This window comes from Seriola dumerili, unplaced genomic scaffold, assembly GCF_002260705.1.
Source record: "Seriola dumerili isolate Sdu_G_001 unplaced genomic scaffold, Sdu_1.0 BDQW01000331.1, whole genome shotgun sequence".
Classification (NCBI taxonomy): domain Eukaryota; kingdom Metazoa; phylum Chordata; class Actinopteri; order Carangiformes; family Carangidae; genus Seriola; species Seriola dumerili.
The window spans coordinates 9,448,736-9,472,433 of record NW_019174586.1 but is presented as its reverse complement, the minus strand read 5'-3'; the positions used below and the strand labels follow the sequence as shown (position 1 = coordinate 9,472,433).

Genomic DNA, 23,698 nt, shown 5'->3' with positions numbered 1-23,698 from the left:
ACACAGATAGACAGTGAGTCGTATGTGCAGCTGAATCCTGGTTGTTTTATTGAGTTTTGGAGCTGCAGTTTGTGCCAGAGATGACTGGCTACTCAGAATATTCAACAGCTCTAATTAGACCCTGAGAGAGACGCTGATACCACTGCTGCACAGAGCTAACTTTAGACTGCTGTTGTGCTGTAAACTCTGTGTGTGTGTGTGTGTGTGTGTGTGTGTGTTAGAGAGAGAGGGAGAAGAAGATGTGTGTGTCTCTGCCACTGCTGCCAAAAATGAGTCAGCCTGTCGTCCTGTTGACAGTCAGCTTGGAAGAAACTTTCTCTGGCATTCAGATAAAGACGCACAGGGAGCGAGCAAGGTTAATAGTGGCTGGGGTGTTCTTCTCTCCCCCTCCTCACACACTCATGCTGTCATCTGTCTTTGTCTGCACACCTGTCTGCCTGTCTCTGTCCTCTTTCTACTTTACTTTGTTCTTCTCATTCAGAACGGTCACGCTGTCGTTCGTTAACAACTTATTACCTCTAATTTTTAATTCAGAAATGCATGAAAATGTCCTTTAGACATTGATATGGAGACTTATACCCCTTAGTTACAAAATTCTTCAAAATAAAAGCATTGAGGACACATTATAAGGACAGTGAAAAATATAAGAACATAAGAAAAAAGGCACATCAACAAAAGAGCAAAATCATCAGTTAAGAAAATTGAGTACCTCCGGAGACATTTTAACAAAATGTTTGGTGAACTGGATTCATAATGGAACTAATAATGAGAGGTAAATTGTTGTAAAGCTCAGAGGCCAATGTGGCAAATGCTCATTCTACCTTCATTTTAAGACACTTAGTTAGTTATTATGTGGGCAGAGTGAGTCAGAAATGTACTTAGAGGTTTCAGGTGACAAGTAATAACTACAATTTATACTAAATTTTAAACATCACTAGCAGTCAATGGAGAGAGAAAGGAATACATGCTCAGTGTTGTTTGTCTTTTTTTTCAACCACATTACAGTAATCTAGTCATGAGGAGCAGGAGCATTTATTCAGTTATCAGCTTTTTGAAATAATAAAATATGTCTGACCTCAGAAATATTTCTTTTTGACTTTAAAAAACTAAAAAAAAACATGATTGTTCAAATTTCCTAATATGAACAGAAAAAATCCAGACATGATTTTAACAGGACACCAAAAGTAGTTTTCTTTTTCACAGTTCTTTTATTGTCTCATTGGATTGAGTTACAGCTTGATATTGGAGGTTACAGGTCGCACAGATTGCTGCATGATCTTTAGAGCTCAGGGCCAGTAATAAGGACCTCTGGACCTTTATCTCTCCATTCCACCTCTGTTATTCTGTTTAATCTGATGTAAGATTTATATACTCAGTGTGATCTGGTGGAAGTAGCAGTTGCTTTTATCCTAATTCGGTAGTTCCTAAATTTTGAAACAAGTCAGTATCCTAACTGAAGAGAATTGAACATTCCTCTTTCCTTTCTCACTGGATGAAATTACAGTTGTATAACTCCATCCAGAGAGGACGGACACACGATGTGAGAACTGTGACTTGATATTTTATCCTTTTCTATTGTGTGTCTGAGAAGCCTTTTTTCTGTATCCTCTCACTTGCATGTTCTTTGACATTAAATAAACCTCAGTGCACAAACAAGACACTCGTGACACTGGCAAACCTACTTTACATATTTAGAGTTTAACAAAGAAACAGCTTGACTGTCTGTGGTGTCAGTGGCCTTGTCCCTCTGTCCCTGTATCTGACATGTTGATTTAGTTTCCGCAGCAACGCATGAAGCATTTCTTCCTTCTTGTAAACGATGCTCCTCAGTACTACAGTTTGTTTCTCATTGCATGTGGACTCGAATTGTTTATAATGTTTATGTAAAGCATGTTTCATTCTACTTTTCTGACTGTTTTCCTCATTTCTGTGATCCCTCTTTTTCTCCCCTAGCGGCAGCAGTTAACAGCAGTGTAAACTTAAACATCCTGTGGAGATGTAAAATATTTTTGGCTGCATCTCCATATAAAACCACGCTAAATACTCCTTTTCCCTGGTGTACAAACACACACACACTCACAGACACACAAACCACACTACGCACCAGGTGGTCAATGCCGATGCTGTTCCAGCCCTGCATGATGGGCAGGAAGGAGATGAAGGTGGGGATGACCCAGCAGCCGCCGATCATCAAAGCCACTCGCATTGGTGTCATTTTGTTCCGGTAGACCAGTGGCTGGCAGCAAATGGCGTAGTACCTGAAGAAAAGATGACAGTAATTATTACATTATTACATTAAGAGAAGTACAAGATTTAAAGCCCAAAGTGGCTCTTTTTCAGGTACAAATGATTAACAGGTGAGACACTACATGTGGACAAAGAAGACACACATAAAACGTAACTGAATGTAAGTAATCGGTCAACTCATCAATAGACCCAAAGCTGTGAAACAGTTGATGAAAGAAATGTTGAGGTAGAATAAAAGAAACTTGAGCCTTTTGAGACCTTCTTGATTCTTTGAGGTTGCTCATTCCTGTTGGTTCTGTTGTTTTAAAAATGTAGTAACATACCTGCTGTAGATAAATGCTTTACTTTGACTCTTTAATATCTAAATCGCCAAAAACTGCATGAAGAAAGCAATGACAGCTTGTTTATTACCTCTGTCAAAGATGCTATTCTTTCACTCATGTCTGTTAGTTTGTCAGCAGGATTGAAACCGGGTGGAGGGATGGGGCGTGGGCCAGAGACGAACCCATTAAATTTTGGAGTGGATCTAGTTAAAGGGGGCGGATCCACAAATATTTTTATATCAAAAATTTGTCTCAGCTTAACATTAATGGTGTTGAGAGCTACGACTTTGCACAATTTGGTGCAGATTCAGATAATAATGTGGATCGGGTGGAAGAAAGTGTTTGGCCTTGGCGGAGGTATGTGCTCTACTGAGTGCCAATCTAGCTGCTGGTGTTTTCTACTGTCACCAGTCCATCTGTTTCTGTCTCTCGTTTCCATTTTCAATAAGCTCCTTTGGCAAGGGAAGAGGGTCTTTTCTGCCAATGCATTTGCAAAAATAAGCTAACCACCAATAATTAAGCACTAGAGTGTTTTCAAAAATCAAATGCCCCCCTCCCCTTTTTTATCATGTCTTTTTCCAATCTGTTTTTCTCTAATCACTCTCAAACCGACAATGCCCCCATACAAACAGCCAGATCCAGCAAAGGATGGTTTTCCCAGTTTGGTGTGGAAGAACTTACACAGAGCACCTGACCTCAGCCCTGAGGTCAGAATGGTGGAGGCTGTTTTAGCTGAGTATTAATGCCCATTGTTTTGGAATGAGATGTTCAGCTGTCAAATGTGGGTGTCAGTGAGTGTCCACTCACATTTGGCCATGTATGTCCCTTTTGGTAGGTATCTCTTTAAAAAACATAGAAACTCAACAATCTATTTCTTCCTCTCTCTCTGACCCAGATCCATCACTCCTATTGTCCATTTTCTCGTCTTCTCTTCTTTTCTTTAGCCCTCTAAGTTTTCTGCCTTTCCTCTTATACATGTATTTCTCCCTTTTATACCGAAACTCAGTTTGGACTTTAATATCTTCTGCCTTTTCAAACAAGTGAGACAAATTAATGCTGCTCATATCCAATGATTCTGCACAACAGGATTATCTTCAAACCTCTGCTGTCTTTCTCTGCTTCTCTATCTGCTTCATTTCATTTCTAACTCACTCCCTTCCTAACTCACATGCACACACACACACACACACGCACTTTGACATTGTCACCAGTGTGTCTGTGTGTGTGTGAGCATGATATCAGACACTACAGCAGGAATTCCCAGCATTCTGTCACATTGTGATATCGCTAAGAAGACGCTGGCGCTAAACTGCATGAATGGAATCACAGGGACGATAAAAAAAATACTGTGAATGAGCAGGGAGAGAGAGAGAGAGAGAGAGAGAGAGAGAGAGAGAGAGAGAGAGAGAGAGAACAAAAGATATGGAGTGCGGAAAGACAGAAAGAGGAGATAGGCAAGAAAAGGAAAACAGGAAGAGACGGAGAGAGAGAGAGTCAAGGATAGAAAAGAAGGGAATGAAAAAAGACAGTTGGTAAATGGGAGCAAGGGGAAAAGAGGAGAAGCAGGAAGCAGAGAAGAACGGAAGGAAACATAAGAAGGAAGAGAGAGAACAAAATGGGTGTCAGAAAACAGAAAAGGGAGACTGAGAGAGAGATTAATCCATTTACAGAAAAGCTCAAATGACAGATGCTGGATCAGTTACTGTAACAAATCCTCTACATCTGCAATTTTACCTGGTCAATGACATGTGTGTATGTGTGTGCATGTGTGTGCATGTGTGTGCATGTGTGTGCATGTGTGTGCGTGGGGACACTGACCAGAGCTGGACCTGTTCCTGTGTGATAGGAAACAGATGAAGTCAACCAACCGAGCCACTCAGACCTCCGTTACCCTCAAACCGCGGTTCAGTGACAACTCAGAGTTGAGGGAAACTCTGATCACTTCAACTCTGAGTCAGTTACTGTGGTAACTGTAATTTGTGAATCTAATCTTTATTTCCTCACACACTCACATTTGGTATCAAAGCATCAGCACGCATTCATTTGCAGAGGTTGATGGTGGAGGAAGAGGATCAATATCCTGGTTGGATAGTATTAGTTTGTTATCCAAGGCCGATCACTTTTATGATCAATCAGTCATCAGTGTAAGGACAGAGACAGTCTGCTGGACGACTAAATAGGGAACTCTTTGCTCACAGCTTTATAAACACTAATGTTTCGTCAGGCCCCAAGAAGCTAAACAGACAAAAGCTGCAGCATCTCCAACTAACTGATCAATCATGAGAATATTCACTGAATGATTGATTATATAATAATGGAAACTGTACTTGCAGCTCTCCTCTGCTTTAAAGTCTCAGTGTCCAACTCCCACACTCATCCTCTCCACAAAGGCTGAATATACACATTTTTATAACCTCTGCTTATCAGACAGTTGACTGAACACGGAGCTCTGCTGCAGCAGTATTAAACCTAATCCAGTTTATCCCCTCGTCAGTCACTGTGGATATTTTGCTGCCTCTTCTGTTGTGATCCTACCTCATTACCTACTTGTGCTGTGTGGCATTTCACAGCCATCAGTAATGTGGAGTGGCTGTGTGTGGTCCGCATGTGCTGTGGCATTAAGAAAAAGGTCAAGACACCCTTTTCTATTTGAAATTCCCAAAATAGTCGTGCTGAAAGGTTGCAGATTGATGCTTTAAGTGTGGATGTGGTGGTCTGAAAGACAGAACCCCCACCCCCACCCACCCCCAACTGTCTCCTACACAAGTATGAATATTTCCATTGTGTAAATACAAATGTCCCCACACACAAAAACACACATGCACAAGAGCACAGCATGCACACACATTCCCAGATGCTTAAATACGTACAAAGAACCAATAGTATGCATAGACACACACACACACACACACTTACACACACATTAACCTGGGGAAGATTAGAAGCAGACGTAGCACGGTTGGATGGCGGAGTGTCCTGGCCATGAGCACTTTAAATGGTCCCTGTTTCCTTTTGATCTACAAAACATTTCTCTGTGTTTATTTCTGACAATTTTATTCAGGCATTATTTATAAGGGGGGACCGTGTTTCTGAGAACGACCCAAACCCAAAATATGTTGTTGCATTCCACGTCCACAAGCTGCCGCAGGACGTTTGAATTTATCGTCAAACTTGAGAGGAGGTTAGTGACAAGAGAGTAGGCCAGTTCAACCCCCCCATACACCACCAACCCACCCACCACCCCCACCCCCCCCACACACACACACACACACACACACACACTGCCCATCAAAGGTAAACAACCACCATAATTTTCAAATACATGTATATATAAAAAGAAGCTTTGTATAAATGGCAAACAAGCTTGACATTAATCACAAAAACTAGTGAGGTAGATGACATTTTTTTGTTTTTAAAGATTCTTGAGTGTTTAACTTCTCCATCGACACAATCAGTCATCAATCCAAACCCTCTAAAAATCAATAATAAACTCAGATAACAAAAAAAGACTGTGAGACTCTTTAGATATTTGGAAATAAATTTTGTTTAGCCACTGAAATGGCCGTTGTGTTATTTTGCTTTCAAGAATAATCACTGGTAACATTTGACTTTAATGCTTTAATATGTGACCTCTTCATATACAACTGTCTAAAAACGAGGAGACCTGTGTTATACATTTTGTTAAGTTGTGTATCGGATGAAGGATTTTAGTCTTCGAACGTCTGAAACGTTGTCAGAGAAAGCAGAGGAAACGTTAGCGGCAGCTCTACTCGCAGCCCCTCCGACCCAAACAGTGCTGGACAAACACCGATTTTTAAAATGAAACTGCTTCATTCAGTGTTTTTACAGGATTTCATCACCGGGTCTGATTTTTCTGGAGAGAAGAAGAAGCTGACGAAGTGGTGATGAAGACAACAACTCCCATGATCCCACACTACTTAGCTATGTCGCCAAACTCTGTCTTTTATTATTGTTTTGATTGAGAGACCGCTGGCGGCAGTAAATGACATAAGAAAGGAGGTGCACTCATAACCCTGATGTAATCTTTTTTATTTCAAGTTGTGAAGATCAAATCTTTATCCGGAGTTAATGAAGTTCATCATTGGATCTTGCTCATCTCTCATGAGTTGACATAAGAGACGTGAGAAACAAAGGTATTTTACTGAGAAGCTATACAATGAACAAGTTTGTTTGGAGGTTACGTTGATGGGAAACAGCTCGCACCACTTGGACGACCTTCAATATGAATGAGTTGATTTGGGATTCAGCTGATCAGACTGAGCTGAGCCATCTGGATACAAGTAAATGATTAATTATCTGGGAGCACAAAACAGAATCGCCACTCTTAAGAATTAGCAACTACGGCTTTAGCCTGATAAAAAAAAAAAAAACTGGGTCAAATTTGGTCTCTGGTGATCCATCAAAAACTTTATCAACATCTGCCCCACTCTGTCTATGGGAAATAAATTGATATTGGCGGGTCCAGACATTTATGGCGGCAAGTGATAGTGGAGGACAATTTGCTGGCTTGCTGTCATCCAAGATAGGAGAGAACAGAATTAATGGCGTTGAGACAGAGGTATTCAACCAAGAAGGCAGACCTCTATAATAGCTTTCATAATATAAAAGGAAGGTTTTCCTGAGAGCCATGTGCATTTATAACAAGGTCACATCTCAGTTTGACCTTTGAGTGAAAATCTTTTTCCTTGTAAGAAGAAGAATGACTCTGCTTTACTGTCACTCAGCCCACCATGTTCTCTTAGCTGTCTGCCTCTCTTTCTCTTTTTCTATTTACAGCAACATGAGGATTTCAGAGCCCCGAGGCAGCTGATCACGTTTCCTGCTCGGGAATGCAGGCTTAAATTATCTATCTGTTAAGTCAGTAATAGCAGAATTTTGGATTTTTCAAATTAAAATTTTTGTTTAAAGAAAAATAAAAAAAGAGTATGAAATTTGCTATTAGAAAATAAGGATTTAGTCTTGTTTATCCTTTGATGAGTTAAGACTATACTGTTGAATTCAAAGTCCTCTCAATGTAAAAAATATCTGGTCTAAAATGGCATTGTGTAATCATCAATATTGATAACTGTAATTATGTAGTGATTCCAAAGATGGGACCATGCAATTATGCAAATCACTAAAGTCGGTGAGTAAACATCGGCCATATTGGAGGTGATCTTTATCTCTTTATTTTTCCATCTACCTATTTTCCTGTCACTTTATCTCAGCCTCGGTTTCCCTGTGTCTCTCAGTGGAAATGTGTGTGTGTGTGTGTGTGTGTGTGTGTGTGTGTGTGTGTGTGTGTGTGTGTGTGTGTGTTAGCCTCTTCGCTGAATTCCTTTGTGTTGGAGCATCCTCCTTGTGGCAATTCTGGTATTTTTAGTTTTAATTCATTTCCATTCAGCTCTTTTCAGCATCTCTCAGCTCACAGTGGATGAATGAGAAGCTTTATCCTGCAGCTGTACACTTATTTTTCTATGTTCTCTCTTTTCCTCTCTGTTTTCTTCTCCATTTCCCCTTCTTTTCTCTCAGTATCCTAGTCTTTTCTTTCTCTTTCTCTGTCACATACACATTCCTCTGTCTTGTCTGTCAGCCAAGTTCCTAAAGCAGGAACACACCGGAGGCAACAGATATTTTCCTGAGCACTGCGTGTAACAAGCATCCCTACTCTTCATCTTTCAGCCTGTTGGATCTTTGTTTTTAAATTCATTGTTTCAGTTATTCATTTCACTGACCACTGACCTGCTTTAAGCTGAAACAACCAGGTTTGTAATCAGACTGCTTTTGCTGGGAAGGAAGCTACAAGCAGTTAAGACTTAGACGAGGAAAAAGTAACAGGTCTTTCTCACAGCAGATGTTTTGATATGTCACAGTAGGAAAGAGCCAGGTGTTAATCCACAGATGAATAATGACTGAATTCCATTTAGCTGCGCTAGTTTCAGGGTCCTGGTATTGTGCCTGCTGGCTCACTGTCACACTGTTGAATCGAGCAGGACCATTGTTATGGTTATTAGTGACACCTGTGCTTTTCCTGACATGGCCCGTTTACACTGTGCAATTCTTGGGCTGTTTGAAACGATCATCAGAGAAACATCAATCCAAACCCGTGGTCCAACATCACAATGTGACACACGTCCACTGACGGCTGATTTGATGAGCAAGCGGTTTGGTGTCAGAAAGTTTCCCAGTGTGATGAGACTGCTGCTATGACTCATTACAGAGCAACCAATCAGAATACAACATGATCTGATGCTGAATATATTGGCTATACACACTACTGAGGGTTTCTGAAGCGTGGAAGGGTCGGCACTATGACCAAAGCACGGTTATTGATTTGCTGCATTATCAAAACAAAATGCAAGCTGCTGCTTTTTTTCTGTTGACATGACAGTGCTACGATTCACCCTGCCTTCATCACCAACATGCCTCATATTGATAGTGTGACGCAGATTGCAGTTTTATTAGACCCATTATGCTTTTTCACTCAGTCTAAAGACGCCTGTTGTAGGAATTCAAATGTGTCTTGTAAAAAGCTTAGTCACACAGGAATAGAAAAATAAAAGAGAGGTTATTTTATGGTGATTTATTTCTTTCTATTTTTTCATTTCTATTTAATTATTTCATTATTATTCCATCTCATTTTACATTAATGTTTTTAAACATGTTTTTATGTTCATTTGATGTCTGTTCATGTGAAGCACTTGGTGCTGCATTTCTTTTATGAAAGGTGCTATATAAAGAAAGTGTAACATTATTATTGTTATCATAATTAATGTTATTATTAATTATTATTATTATTATTATTATTATCATTAAATAATTTTCCCCATCTTTACCAGAGGTAGTACAGAGAAGCAAGTCAAGCCATGAATCATAAACAGGCTCTTTTACCAACAGTGACAGTGAACATGGAAATAACTTGATAATGTTACAATAATAATAATGCTGTTTATAAGCTGCTTTGAAAAGAGTCTGGCAAAGGTGATATTTCTTCAGGGAAATAATCGGGAACATCTTGTCATTGTGCCAAAATCCACCTGAGGAGCCATGAAACTGATTTTTTTTTTTTTTTTAAAACAACAACTAATAATTAAAATTGAAATAAAAAAAATAAATACATGAAGTGATGTGTGTTAATAGGAATGTTTTTGGCTGATGCAAGATCTCTGGCTGAATTTCCTGACAAAGCCAAAATGATTAAAAGACTCACTTCGCTGCTCTGAAGGAAAAAGATGGCTGCCACCATCACATACATGACCAACCTTGTATGTCCTAATCTAAACTATCTGACCATCCTATGTTGTGGTTCTGTGACACCCTGACATTCATTATTGGCTCAGGAAATATTTTCTGCACATTGTACACAGTGACGGTTTGACTCGTTGATTCAAAAAAGAATTGAGATGATGGTTTTTACATGAATAGAAAAAGTGCTACAAATGTTTCCCATTTTGTTTTTGTGCATTTTTTCTCTAAACTCTTTTATGTTACGTATTCAAAAGTCTCTCATTGTTTCCTTCTGTGTTTATGCGCTTTTTCTTCAACTGATGCAGTCGACAGATGCTTCCTTTCAGAGATTCATGATTTACTGGAGAAATGTGTTCTTTTCTTTCCTGTTGCATTATTTTCTTGTTTTCGCTCTTTTCTGATAAAAATCTTTCATTCTTTTCATTCTGGTTTTATGCCTGAAGTTACAAATAACATCAACAACCTTCGTTACCTTGCTTGAAAAGTAGAAACATGTTGGAAGTGATTTTTCCATCAGCCTTCAACTCCAGTGTTACGATAAAGTTTGTGTTGTAAGAGCAGCACCTTCTCTCTGATCCTGCAGATTCTCACCCAGCCAATTATCCTCTTAGTGCTGGTATTAAATGAATAAAATATTGATTTGCTGGGGTAAAGAACAACACTCACAGTATGTGTGTGTGTCTCTGTCGCACTCATCTCTTTCTCAGGAAAATGAAATTTACTGGGATAACGAGGACTTTGTGATAGCAGCAAGGTGAGATCTATTGTGCATCTCAGAGTTCCTTAGTTTCACCAAAAATCATGTTTGGTGCCATTAGGGGTCACCATCATTAACCATAATTATTCATAATCTGTGCTGATTAGCTGGCAGAGTTACTGGTCCAAAGGGGTTCAGTATGATTCAAACAAACTGCTTTGTTCAGTGTCCAACATTTTCTCCCCACTGTCCCACTTGGACAGTAGATCAGAGCTTTACTGACCTCTTCACTGGTCCGGCAGCCAGAAAAGTAAAAATAACTTGTCCATGTATTGCAACAGTTGTGCTACTAAAAAGAATTAAAAGGATCAGTGTACAGATCCCTGACAATGTGTGTTTGTTCTTGCACACATCTCACTGTATTGTTTATCTGTCTCTCTGGCACTCTTCACTTTGTGTGAATGTGTTGTAGTTTCTTTTCAGAGCACAAACAGCAGCAAGTGTCAGACGGCTGGGACTCCAGAGAAAGGTCATTTCTTGTCCCTGTCCCACTGAACCAGAGCCCGTCAACAGCCAAAACCTAAAGTGCAAAAAGCCATCTGGAGGCTGCGGCTCTGAACTCCAGCTCTGCCTGCACTGCACAGGTGAGCAGACAGTAAGGATCAGTTGGATGATGAAGTTTTTCCGCTGATGTGCGCAAGGAACCATATGGAGCCCAAAGACGTTTCTCAAAGCATCTTTTCAGGTTGGTTCAGGAGAAATCAATTTGCAGATTGCAACACAAGTGGAGCCCAGGAAGGACCAAGTAGTAGCTTCTAACATACAAAGGTTAATCAATAATATATAAGGATTTTTTTTTGTTAGCCATGAAACCGAAGAAACACTCAGTAGAAGAAGTAAACTGCATCAATGAAGTATGGGTTGGTCCTGAGAGTCACAGTAAAGAGGATCCAGTAGTTCTATCCTTAGGTTCACTTGCGTTTCTTGTACAACCAAGAACCACAGCAGCAGTTGCATCTAGAGTAAAATTTAATAAGATTTGTTTCAGTCCTTAATCTCTCTCTCTTTGTCCTTTGTGTGAAGTTCTCTCTTCCTTCTTTTGTCCTTCTTAGCAGTACTTTCCAAATCTCTTTCTTCTTTCTTTTCTCTTCTCAGTCTTTCTTCCTAACTACTGCAATTTACTTTCCCCCTTCTCCCTTGTGTCTCTCTGCCCCTCGTGGTGCTTCGTATCACGTTGGTTGTGCTGCTCAGACGGCAGCAGAAGGCTGTTACTGCTCGTTGCAGCTGCTTTTGTTGTACTGTTTCTGTTTGCTGCTGAAGACTTTTGCAACTTTCTTTTTCGTGAACGAGAGTCTGTAACTCCGTAATGTTTATGGTATGCACCGCCAGTGAAGAAGAATTTCCTCTTGATTAAAATAAACTAAACTGCTAAGGACTATTGCAACAGCCTGTTCTCTGTCAGGGATTGTTTGAAGAGCTAAAAGGCAACTTCTGACACAAAACTATTTGCACTTTGAAATGGATGTTGCTGGCCCTTTTTGCAAACTGGCTGGGGAAATCAAGACCTGTATAGTCAAGGTGCCCTAAACCAAGGCACTAACCTGTGTTGTACTAGTGGAGCTGCTCAGTGACTCTAATTAGTGTGTTTTGCCCTGACTTGGGCCTCCAGGCAGAGCTGCCTCTCAGGACTCATCAAAGACCAAACTGTGGCCCAAACATGAACCTTAACCAGTTGAGGAGTTTTGCCTTGAGGGGCTCAGGTAAATCTAAATACAAATTTACAACAACAATGTGAATTTATAATATTATTGTATACGAGATACAAGAAATGAACATCAGTCAAAGAAACAGCATTATTAGACGATACTCTTTGTAGTAAAGGTACAGCTCCAACATTATCTAACAAATATTAAGTTTATAGTAATGAAAATAAATATAATTTTAAGCAGGGTTTGTAAATGTATATATTGTCATATAATTGTATATAATTGTATATTGATATTAACAGTCTGAACAACATTACCTTTTTAAAATTAATGGATGCAAGTTTGACAAAAAGTAAGGGAGACTTGATTTTAAGTGTGATAAATTACATATTTCAAGCAAGTTTCAAGAGTAGATGGATTATAAGTAAATGGAAATGTATGGAAATATTTGTGTCTTAACAAAACAGCAGCATGGTATTCAGTATGTTTGTTACTATATAATATAAAATAGATTATTTGTAGCAAATGGGCTAAATGGTGGTATGGACCTTTAAGTGCACATCCACCTCAAATGCATGAATCAGTATCTGCTCTCTGGTTGAATAAGGTTTATAATGCGTTTGCATGAAAACAACTTTCTTCTTTCTCTGGTCTATTAATCCACAAGTCTTTGTCCGTGTGTCAGTGTGATAGCATTTATCTCGGTCTGGCAGATGAACTCCTGAACAGAAAAGAAGTTGTGGTTCCAAGTTGTGGCGATGAAGCAGGATTACCAACAAATCCAGTTAAATCTGCCAAGACTTGATTTAAGCTTTAGTGCCTTTGTTTCTCTTGTTCTGCTGTATGGGAATCTTTATGTGTGTGTGTTTGTTGCATGTTCGAAATATCCAGCTAAACACACACATACTGTACACACACAGTTAGGAAGTTATGCTGGGATTCATACCACATTGGGCTGCAGACTCTCTTTAACTAACTAACAGTTCCATTAATTCTTGGTCTCGTCCTGCAGTTTTACAAAGAGAAAAACGTTCAAGCTGTCTGTCTGTCTGCCTGTCTGTCTGTCTGTCTGTCTGTCTGTCTGTCTGTCTGTCTGTCTGTCTGTCTGTCTGTCTGTCTGTCTGCCTGTCTGTCTGTCTGCCTGCCTGTCTGTCTGCCTGTTGTCCTTATACAACCACAGACATGATGGGATTCTCAAATGGCCTGACAACCAGTAATTACAGCTCGCATATTACAAGCTACTCAACACATGAAAGCAAAACGCAGAGTCAATGATACAGATGCTGTTGGCCTTCTTAACTACCATGGTGCTCCTAATAATGACATTTTATTATATCTTAAGGGCCCTTTTCATTAATTAGCATGTTACTTGACCATTATAATTAGGAATTAGCAACTTTCATTATTCCACGTCTGTGAATAAGCTGAAGTGTGTAGTATGTGTGTGTGTGTGTGTGTGTAAATAATTATTTCTTAATACATGAGGAAAGAAACATTGAACAATAAAAGACACTTTAATTGAGCTACGTTATATTATGTTTTATTGATGAATCCCCATTGTGTTAATTTTTGTCTATTTTATTTTAGAAAATAAAACATTTTTGAAAAAGGTTTTTCAAGATGTTGAGACCTACTACTTGGCTCTGGTTTGCTCAGTAGATCATTTTAGTAATTAATTAAATGTTGTAATTGCTATTTTTTAAAGTGTTTTTCAATAAAATTGGGATATAAAATAATAATATGCTAGTTAATAAGATAATAGAACAGGAAATAAAAGAAAACAAAGAAAAACAAAATAAGGTACAACGTAAGATGGCAGTGAATAAACGTGAGCTGAAACTGAACGTAAAGGGGACAATCAACAAGTCAGACGGATGATACAGTGCTCGACTGATCGTTAAGATACATTGGATATAGGTTTGGGCGATAGCCAAAATTTAAATTTAATATCTCGATACAGTCCAGCCCGTCATAAGGGGATGGAGCTGGGTAAGGGTTTATAATATAACTATATCAGTGTATTTTACAGTATGTTTCAGGTATAAGCGATGCTGCCACTAAACAGCAGTTCAGTTTTTATTTTTTTTAAGACTTAGCAGCAGATCAGACTATATAAACTGTGCATATGTATATATATATATATATATATTCCGATATTATGAAAAGCATCACATATGGCAGGAAATCTTGAGAAATTGGATATTATGAAATACTGGGTCTAATATTAGCCTAAACTGAACCAGACCAATCGGTTAAATGTGGTTTTAGTTTCTCTGAACTTTCCAAACATTTACTGAGGGTGAGCATGACTCACAATATTAAACTGATTCAGAAACTTCATTTCAGTGGAAATTTGCAATCTCTCCAAACAGCTTTTATAATATCATATAGCTAAGGTACAACATAGTGTGCAGTAATCAAATCAGTGAAATGAGTGTCAGACTTGGCTGTGGGTCAGACTGTGAAAAAATATCCAATATTGGAAATTCTGTTAGGAGCTTTTTTATGGAATAAAAAGATACAGTGAGAGAACAAAGCAAAAGCACAAAGCTTGAGTTTACATAGTTTTCTTTATCAGTATCATTACCAGCAGTTAAAGGAAGAGGTAGTGGCATCAGCAATAGACTTGTTGTTGAAAGGAGCATCAACAACAACAGAAGAAGCAGGCAATTAAGGTAAGTGAGGGAGAACATTGGAGTCTATGGAGTGATATGATTCACTGGGAACAGGAGGGGAGGGGAGGTAATGGAGGGCGATTACCTCATTATGAATTGGTAATGGAAGTTGTGTTGTTCCAGGATGCAGGGGCAGATTTATGTATAGAAGAGTGCAAACCTCCTCCAGCCAGATAATTGAATGAGGAGACCATTTCCTCCGTCACTGTTGCTGAGCTTTGCATCTTTGGTTTGTCTAATTGGGAAAACTCTCTCTTGTGAGTACCTACATTAAAAACACATGTTCATACTGGAGCTCGCTTCAACAGAATAGATATCTGATGGTCACGGCCATTAGCATCAGCCTGCATTATTACTCTACACAGTTCGTGTGAGAGTTTCGTAGAGGTCCTCCCTGCACTCAAGTTTCCTGTATTCTCATTGTGAACACATCATTAGTAAAATATAAAAATCACAGGAGTACAGCACAATATTATCCCAGCATACAGCTAAGATGGTGCCAGTAACTACTAATGTTACCTTAAAAGTTACAGCCAGCGTTGACATCCTTAACAGCCAAAATATTTTTTTCATAAGTCAGACTTTCAGAAACTTCTAATACAAACAGGTCCTTGAGGATTATTTACCACCTTCAGCTTACAATACTGCAGCATGTTTGAAATCTCAGTGAACACAAATCAGCTTGAGAAGTGAAGAAACTGGTGATAAGACTGTGTCTTTTGCTCACACCTGTTTGTGCATTGTCGAGTCAAGGTGAAGTTTAATCCGGCTGTCTGAGTGATAAGATTTGCCCTGTCTGGTCTGATTTTATTCATGTCATCACAGGCTGCAACCCTCGCCCTCGACACACAGCAGATACCAACAGTGTGAAGAGAGGAAAAATAATCACAGGAAGTTCTCCGACAACTCAGTTTTTTAACAGACAGATCCTATACATTATCAGGAGAGAAAAACTTTTTACATCTGTTGGCAAAATCTTTACATAACAGAATATCTGCTTCATACTTTAAGCTTGAACAACCCTAGTCCCTATGACTGCACCCTGACAGCTGATCTGGGCTGAGAATGAGCTCCCATTAGCAGCAATCAGGCTAGCTTTGGGACAAAAGGGAGTCAGGCCTGAGTCACAGCCGGGTGACGCTGGACAGGAAACAGCACTTCCTGTCAAATTCTCAACTTTCGTGTATTCTCATTGGATCAAAGAGGTTATACAATATCTCAAGCTAGAAGACATAAGATACTCTCTCCAAAGGTCTGCTCTGACATTCTATATAATTTGGCAGCTGACATTTGTAGAAAGAATGGAAGCAGAGAGTGTAACCCTGTAATATTTGCGTTTCTCCTCTTTGGTAGTCATCAGCAATTACTAACTTTTGTTATGTTTGTATATGAGTCTACACGACATTACAGCAGCTGTGGAGAAGCAAAGACCAGGTGCACTTATGTGTTCATGACAATGGAACATTGTTTGCAGACAGTTCTACTCTGAAATGAGTCCAACATAGAAGAGAGAAACTGAAACTATCAATCCTATTCACGCTAGAATCGATCTTCAAAAACAAGACGAAGTATCTGTAGTATCGATATTTTGGGATCGATCCGCTCAGTCCTAGTGGTGGGTGATTGGGTAAGCGGGTGAGTTGGGTAGATACTTGGTTAGACTGGATATGTTCTGTTTCTATTTCTGAACACTGTAAAAATACTCAGTAAATAGACTTTAATCTGATTATTATGTAAGGTGGATACCCAATCAGACTATCATGACTTCCAAAGCTTCACTGCCTCTGTGTCAGCTGTAACCGTATTTCTGGAACTCCTACAACAAACCCTCTTTGTTATCATAAACACACTAGAGTTTCTGGACCAAAGAATGAGCAGTGTTTTCATTACTGGGTAATATGAAGCCTCGCCAAACCCCAAACAGCTGACACGTCTCACAAGCACAAAATAGTGCTGCATCTCAGATATAAGATGTAATTAACAACCAACTGCTAATTATCTCTATCTCTCTATCACACACACGCACGCCCGCACGCACGCACGCACGCACGCACGCACGCACGCACGCACGCACGCACGCACACACTAGTTTCTTACACTCTTGCAAGCTAGTGGATAATTTAGAGCTGAAAACAAACACCTGTATCACAGCTGTCCACTCATATGTACTGTCTGTTGCAAGATTTTAATTGACACCATCATGGTACATGGTGATGTATGAACAGTAGGCTATGTGCGTGTACTCTGTGGATCCTGAATAGAAACTTTTCCACTCTTGCTGTTTGAATCGTCTGTTATGTTTATATCTGCTGCTGTGCTGAAATTTGTCGGGTGCATTTTTTTTTTCTAATTGAATTCCATCAGTTTGACTGCAGAGGCAGTAAAAAGAATTAATCCAGTCTCTATCCTCACACATCTGTGCTATCAGTCTGGAAGTCCTCTCCCCGGAGTTAATATCAAAGCTGTCAAAATGAACAGATGAATGGACTAGCTTTATATGATGGGGAGAGAGGTGAGGCTGCTCATTTTCTACAGTAAGTGATCTACTAATGAATCTTTTTCAGGAGTGTGTTCAGGGGGAGAAGTTTTAATAGGTTTCGTTCGGTTCTTCATCTGAAAACTTCCAAAAAAAAAAAAAAAAAAAAAAAAACGAAACTGGACACCAGACAAGACCTGAGACAAGACCACCTGAGGAAGTGGGGAAATACATTTACTGACAACATCAGCCTTTATGCACTGTATGCTCTGACCTTTAACCTGAAATAACTCATCAACCCAACTGCACATTCATTCTGACTCAATCTCTACATCACTTCCCTAACCCATCACTGTATCACATACGTAAAAAGAGTTTCCATGTATGTCAAGGCCTCACATCAGTCTGATGTAACGCTGCAGATAAACAGCGCTTCAAGTGAGTGTAGTGGTGTGATTATCTTGACCTAGATTATAAAGAGCTTTGGAAATACCTGCGAAACCTACAGTGAATAGAAGAAATCTTTACAGATTTACACTCGCTGTGTTGTTGTTTGCACTAAACAACACAGACACACACACACACACACACACACACACACAATAGTATATATTGCCTACATAAATCCAAGCCCCTCACCTTTGCAGTGCAATGAAAAAGAGATGGGGTTTTTCAGATGGGGTGTGAGTTCGGAAACCTGAGCATTAAAACTGACAGACCACAAAGTGCGACCCTCCAGCAAGGAAACTGGAGAATAAGCGTACGCTGTCACGACAAATCAACCCAACATGAATGCACGCATACTACCAAAATATCTCACCTGTCCAGGGCGATGCAGCACAGGTGCAGGATGGACGCTGTGGTCAGCAGGACGTCCAGCGACGTACGGACCAGACAGAAAGTCTCGCCGTAGATCCAGTGCTGGTGGACCAGCTCGATGGCACCGAACGGCATCACCAGCACCGATACGAGCAAGTCAGCAAACGCCAGAGACACGATGAAGTAATTGGTCTTGATTTTCCTGGTGAAGGGAAGAAGGGGAAAGATTGAATTATTCTGGAACAAACCGACAGAAATGCAGTTCAGATTAAAAAGTATCAGCATTCATTCTTTTGTGGTCGTCTGATCAATGAATCAATAATGAATGATCATTAAGATGCATATTAAGGTAATTAAACAGGATGCAGTTGGAGCAGATGTAATATGAATCGCTGCCTTTTTGACAGTTTCGTTCAAGACAAGACTTCACTCCAGAAAATATTATTTGAATACATGAAAGATTTAGTTTTACACTTTAATTTAAAGCAATAACAGCAGTTGTATTTTCCATGAAATTGTTTTAATATGAACAGTGACATTCTGTAAAGGGAAAGCAAAACATTTTAGTCATTTAAGATAATTATTAATGAATAGTAACGGATCATACTTGCTAAATAATTAATGGAATAACTAAATTGGCATAACTGTTAATTGGAACATTTCTCACATTATGTATTTGCAGATTGTTGAGTGTGTTTTTTTATGATGATGAATACAGACAACAGCTCAGGTCGGCAGTAACTACTCACTGCTCACCAACTCTTAAGACTTGGAAGAGTATTTTTTTTCTTTTTACCTGTTTATTTCTGATCTAAGCTGATGATGGAATCACAATTGATACACAGTTTCATAATGAACCGAAAATACTTTACTTATTTCAATGATTCGCTCCCCCCCCCCTTGTCCTGCTCTCTCTCTCTCTCTCTCTCTCTCTCTCACAAACACACTGACAATGGACCCATCTGTCACAGTCGGACTGGCTAAAAACCAATAGTGTTTGCAGGGAAGTGAGATCTGATCACAACTGGTCACTGGAGATGCATGTGGAGACATATGTTAATGACAGGTCTGAAGAGAGCCAGAGAGTAAATCCTCGAAGCCAAGTTAAAAAATCTTGTGGAAAGGCTTGCCTGTTTTGGAAGCACATATACATATACCTCTTTGAAACTTTTAAGCCCCTGAAGGGAACATTAACTTCATTAAAGTTGAAATAGCGATCAAAGACAAACAGAGGCAGACAGGAAAGGACAGACAGGTTCTAAGTTTGACTTACACTATGAGTAAGGAGAATAGAGAAAAAAAAGTATTTGAAATCAAACATTGATTCAATAACTCACAAAACAATAGGAGACGACAACAACAAAGAAATAGAGGAAGAAGAGGAAACATCCATCTTCCCTCTCCCTGGAGTGGAAGGATGAAGACAGGGGGAGATGCTGAGTAGTGAAAGAGAAGAACTCTTCTCTAACACACAAAAGCCGGAGAAGGTAAAACCACAGAGAGAAAGAGAGAGATTAAAGTAGATTCATTCTGCAAATTGGTGAAGCATATGCATATCAAAGAGACTGGAGGTCTAAATCCACCCTGATTTCTGTGACTTACAGCCTCCCGAGCCTTTATCCCGTTCTCTGTTATTTAAAAGGTGATTTTCTTTATCTAATCAATACAGCTGTCGCAGGTGAGGGTCGTGCTGTTCCTACAAAGTATTGCAGAGATTAAAAAAAGAGCAACTTTACAATAAAATGGACCCACAGACAAACTCACAGACGTACTTTCATCTTCTATGCTGTTCACGCAGCAGGGCTCAAAGCAATTGTGGGTGGGACAGCAGCTAGACTGGTGGTCTATGTATCCAGTAAAACGCTGTGTTCTTTTATATATTTATCATGCGTTGCATACTGTATGAGGCTTTTTGCATCACATTATTTCATTTATTTCCCTGCATAATTTATGTTTCTTTTAAGTGTGTATATTGTGCAAGATTTATTTTTCTTTGTTCTAGGCGAGCCGCTGGATGCCTACGAGACATGCATGAATAAAACTCTCACTTTTGCTTTCAGGTGAAATACTTAATTTAAACTATGTGTGAGCAGATGCGGCAGCATCTACAGATGATATTCATATATTACTACACTGTTTTCCCAGTTATGTTGTAGTGGCAACATAGTCACTGGCACATATTCAGAGGCACCAGGAGGTGGTTGGGGTGGCATGTGCACAACTGTCACACCAGAGACCGGGCCTCACGTCCATGGTCCTGTCTGTGGTTTAGCCAGCATTACATTTTTCTGTATTAAACCAGACCAGGATTTTTCACTAATCTTTACCAAGTGCTTTGAGAGTCTAAACAGAACCATTTAACAGTTTAATGATGCTGGAGTCACAAAAAGAGGCAAATCTGTTGTCTGTTGTTTGTTCAGCATCCACATATTTGCAACTTGTCAAATACGTAAATTAACAACATTTCCTCATTATGATAATAGGAAACCTAATCTGGTCGCAATTATGCTTCCTACAAAACGTATTTGCTGTTGCAAATTAGTTCTATATAAATGTAATTTCTAGGAGACAGAGTTGGCAGAGTGGTTTGGTGTGTGTGACAGTGAACAGCATAATAAGTATTCTCAGTGCAATGAGACAAAAAAGGTCAGTCAGCTGACCAGTCGACTCCTCAGTCCATCAAACTGTCTTATTAGAACGAAATCCTGACAGGTAGCAGAATGGTGTGTTTTAGTGCTCACTCATTTTATCAGGTATAAGCCCTATTTGCATTGACAGACGAACAACGCCAGCCGAGCAGCGACAGAGTGGGTCAGTCAGTCGGCCTGTTCTCCACGCTCCCTGCAGTGTGGATGGCCTGCCACTCTATAAATAGCCTCAGTAAGAGTGGATGTCTGTGAGGGTTTTCCATCTGCCCGTCTCTAACCCAAACAGCCCCTTAAAACAGGCTGTTAGTGCTGGAAACAACCAGCTGTCTGCCCTGCCCCGCTGCATGTGGGGCACATGTAAGTACACATGAACTGATGTATACACACACACAAACTGTGGATGAACAAGCATGTACAGTCTACACACACATACAAAATACTCTATGGTGTCTCTCACACTCACACTCACTCACCACACACACATCACACCCACACACACACACACACCCACAAAACACACACACACACACACAAACAACACACACACACACACACACAACACACAAAACACACACACACACACACACACAACACACACACAAAACACACAACACACAGCACACAACATCACACAATCACACACACACACACACACACACACACACACACACACACACACACACACACACACACACACACACACACACACAAAAACACACACACACAGTGGTGTTGGCTGTAATTCAGAACAGTTTAGAAACCATTAACAGGCCCAGAGGGAGTGGTGTTGTGTTTAGTTAGGATGACATATCATGTTTGGTTTAAAGTGCTGAGAATAAATAAACTTTATTAAAAGTGAATGTGTCGCTGTGAGGTTGGTGTAATATACAGGCGCTCATGGTGTGGACTGGGAGACGAGGAGGAGATTAAAAACACACAGGAAAAGAGGGATGAAGACAGTAGAGAAGGAGTAAAATTTTGATTTAAATGTATAGACACATTCATTCATTCATTCAACTAAAAGTAAATTAAAAATCCTCGGGCAGGTTTTATTTACAAATATTAGATATAAAATTACAAAATATGAATGAGCAGTCAGAGACTTCCTGATTATCATAAGTGACCAGGGTTGCTGGAATCACCATCAATTAACATCAGCGTGACTCCTTCTAGAGCTGTTCAATGTCCAGTATAAACAACATGCAGACTGTGTGGCAGCATGTGTGTGTGTGTGTGTGTGTGTGTGTGTGTGTGTGTGTTTCAATGTGACACATTGAGGGAAACAAGAGGTGGTTGGTAACAGTGGTCGTGTTTGTGTGGTGGTAATTAATGAGTGGTTAGGCACCCTCTGAATCACCTTCTGCTGGTGTCAACTTCCTACGAATAACTCTGTGTGTGTGTGTGTGTGTGTGTGTGTGTGTGTGTGTGTGTAATATGTCTAACTTTGTCAAGCAGCGTTCCTCTTTTAAAGGCTGGACAGACAAAAGGTTTATTTAGACAGAACACAAATTTTGACAGCTGGACTGTCTGTCTTTATTTGCCCTTTATTTGCACAGACTTTACCTGCAACTTGCACAAAAGCTGTGAAATTTGTAAACAGCGTCTTTAGAAACCAGAAATTTATTATTACTTATTTCTGATTTAGTTTTTCTTTCAGACTTTCTTCACTTCTTTTGTCTTATTTATAAACTGGAATCATAAAGCTTTAGGAAAAGTGTTTTTTGCTCAAGTTGAACCATTATGAATTTGTGCAGGTGGATTTTTGCCTAAATTCATGATGACTTTTATTAATGTCTTGCACTGATATTTAATGCAGATGCTCCACATCTACAATACTCATTTAGTGTGGCCAGGTTGACTGACTGATGGTCTGATTTACCAACTCAAAGGCTGGTGAAATAACAAGCTGTTTACTGGCTGGTTTGCCTACATGGAAAAGTTTTCTTGGTTGTTAATAATGCGCTGGGTGTTTCATTTTATGTCAAGAACACCCTAACCCCCGGGACACTCCCACTGAGCAGGTGTGTGTCTGTCTGACAGTTTGTGTGCATCTTCGTATTTGCATTTGTGAATTTATGCATACGAGGATTCTGTGTGTGTGTGTTTGTGTGTGTGTGTATTTCACAGCTGACAGTGAGACAATGAGGCAGGGAGAGACAAAGATGGTGTGTCATTGTTTTCTCCTCAGGGAGGTGAGACATCGCAGCCTCGACTTTGTCACTCATCAGTCTTCTTAAACACACAGACTACACACACACACACACACACAATTATACACATAAATGAAATCTCACTTATTCCCCACATATAAACACACACCTTCATAAATTAATTTTTGTTTGTGTGTGTGTGTGTGTGTGTTTCCTCATCCTCCACCCAACACTCACTCACACCTCATGTCAACATCCTGGGGACAAAGGTCACCCTGAGCTCTCAGGTGTCCTCAGATAGAAAGAGACAAAGAGAGAAAGACACCGACTATCAGAGAGACAGTGAGAGAGAGAGTGAAAGGAAAGGTGGAGAGGACAGGAGGAGAAGAAGAATGAATCACTACGGTGACAACGGCTCCCACATGACCAGCAGTCCTCAGGATGACCTGCTAGCTCTGCCCATGTCACATGCACTGTTGGCGTTGCTCATCTAGTGTCACAGTTTGCAGTGAAATAATGTTTTCTACAGTATATTATAAGAATTGTGAATTGATCATTCCATTGCTGCTGAATATTCTGCTGTGGTTGTGCGATCGGCACTGTGGGAATGCAGTGTTAAAAACAGTGTTACTTAACTGTGACTCTCTGACTCTACTTCTCTTACTCTCTCTCTGCTTCTGTCCTGCAAACATCCTTTCTATCTTTGTTT

General features: G+C 39.8%; 1 protein-coding gene across 1 annotated transcript in view; it reads right to left on the bottom strand.

Annotated features, from left to right (window-relative positions):
* htr4 (5-hydroxytryptamine receptor 4) overlaps nt 1–23,698 on the bottom strand; it is a 99,518-nt gene that overhangs the window by 21,813 nt on the left and 54,007 nt on the right. The window contains exons 3-4 of the mRNA XM_022760176.1: nt 18,193–18,393; nt 2,105–2,258 (exon numbers count right to left, since the gene is read on the bottom strand). Coding sequence (XP_022615897.1) covers nt 2,105–2,258; nt 18,193–18,393 — 355 coding nt within the window. The remainder of the gene's footprint in view (nt 1–2,104; nt 2,259–18,192; nt 18,394–23,698) is intronic.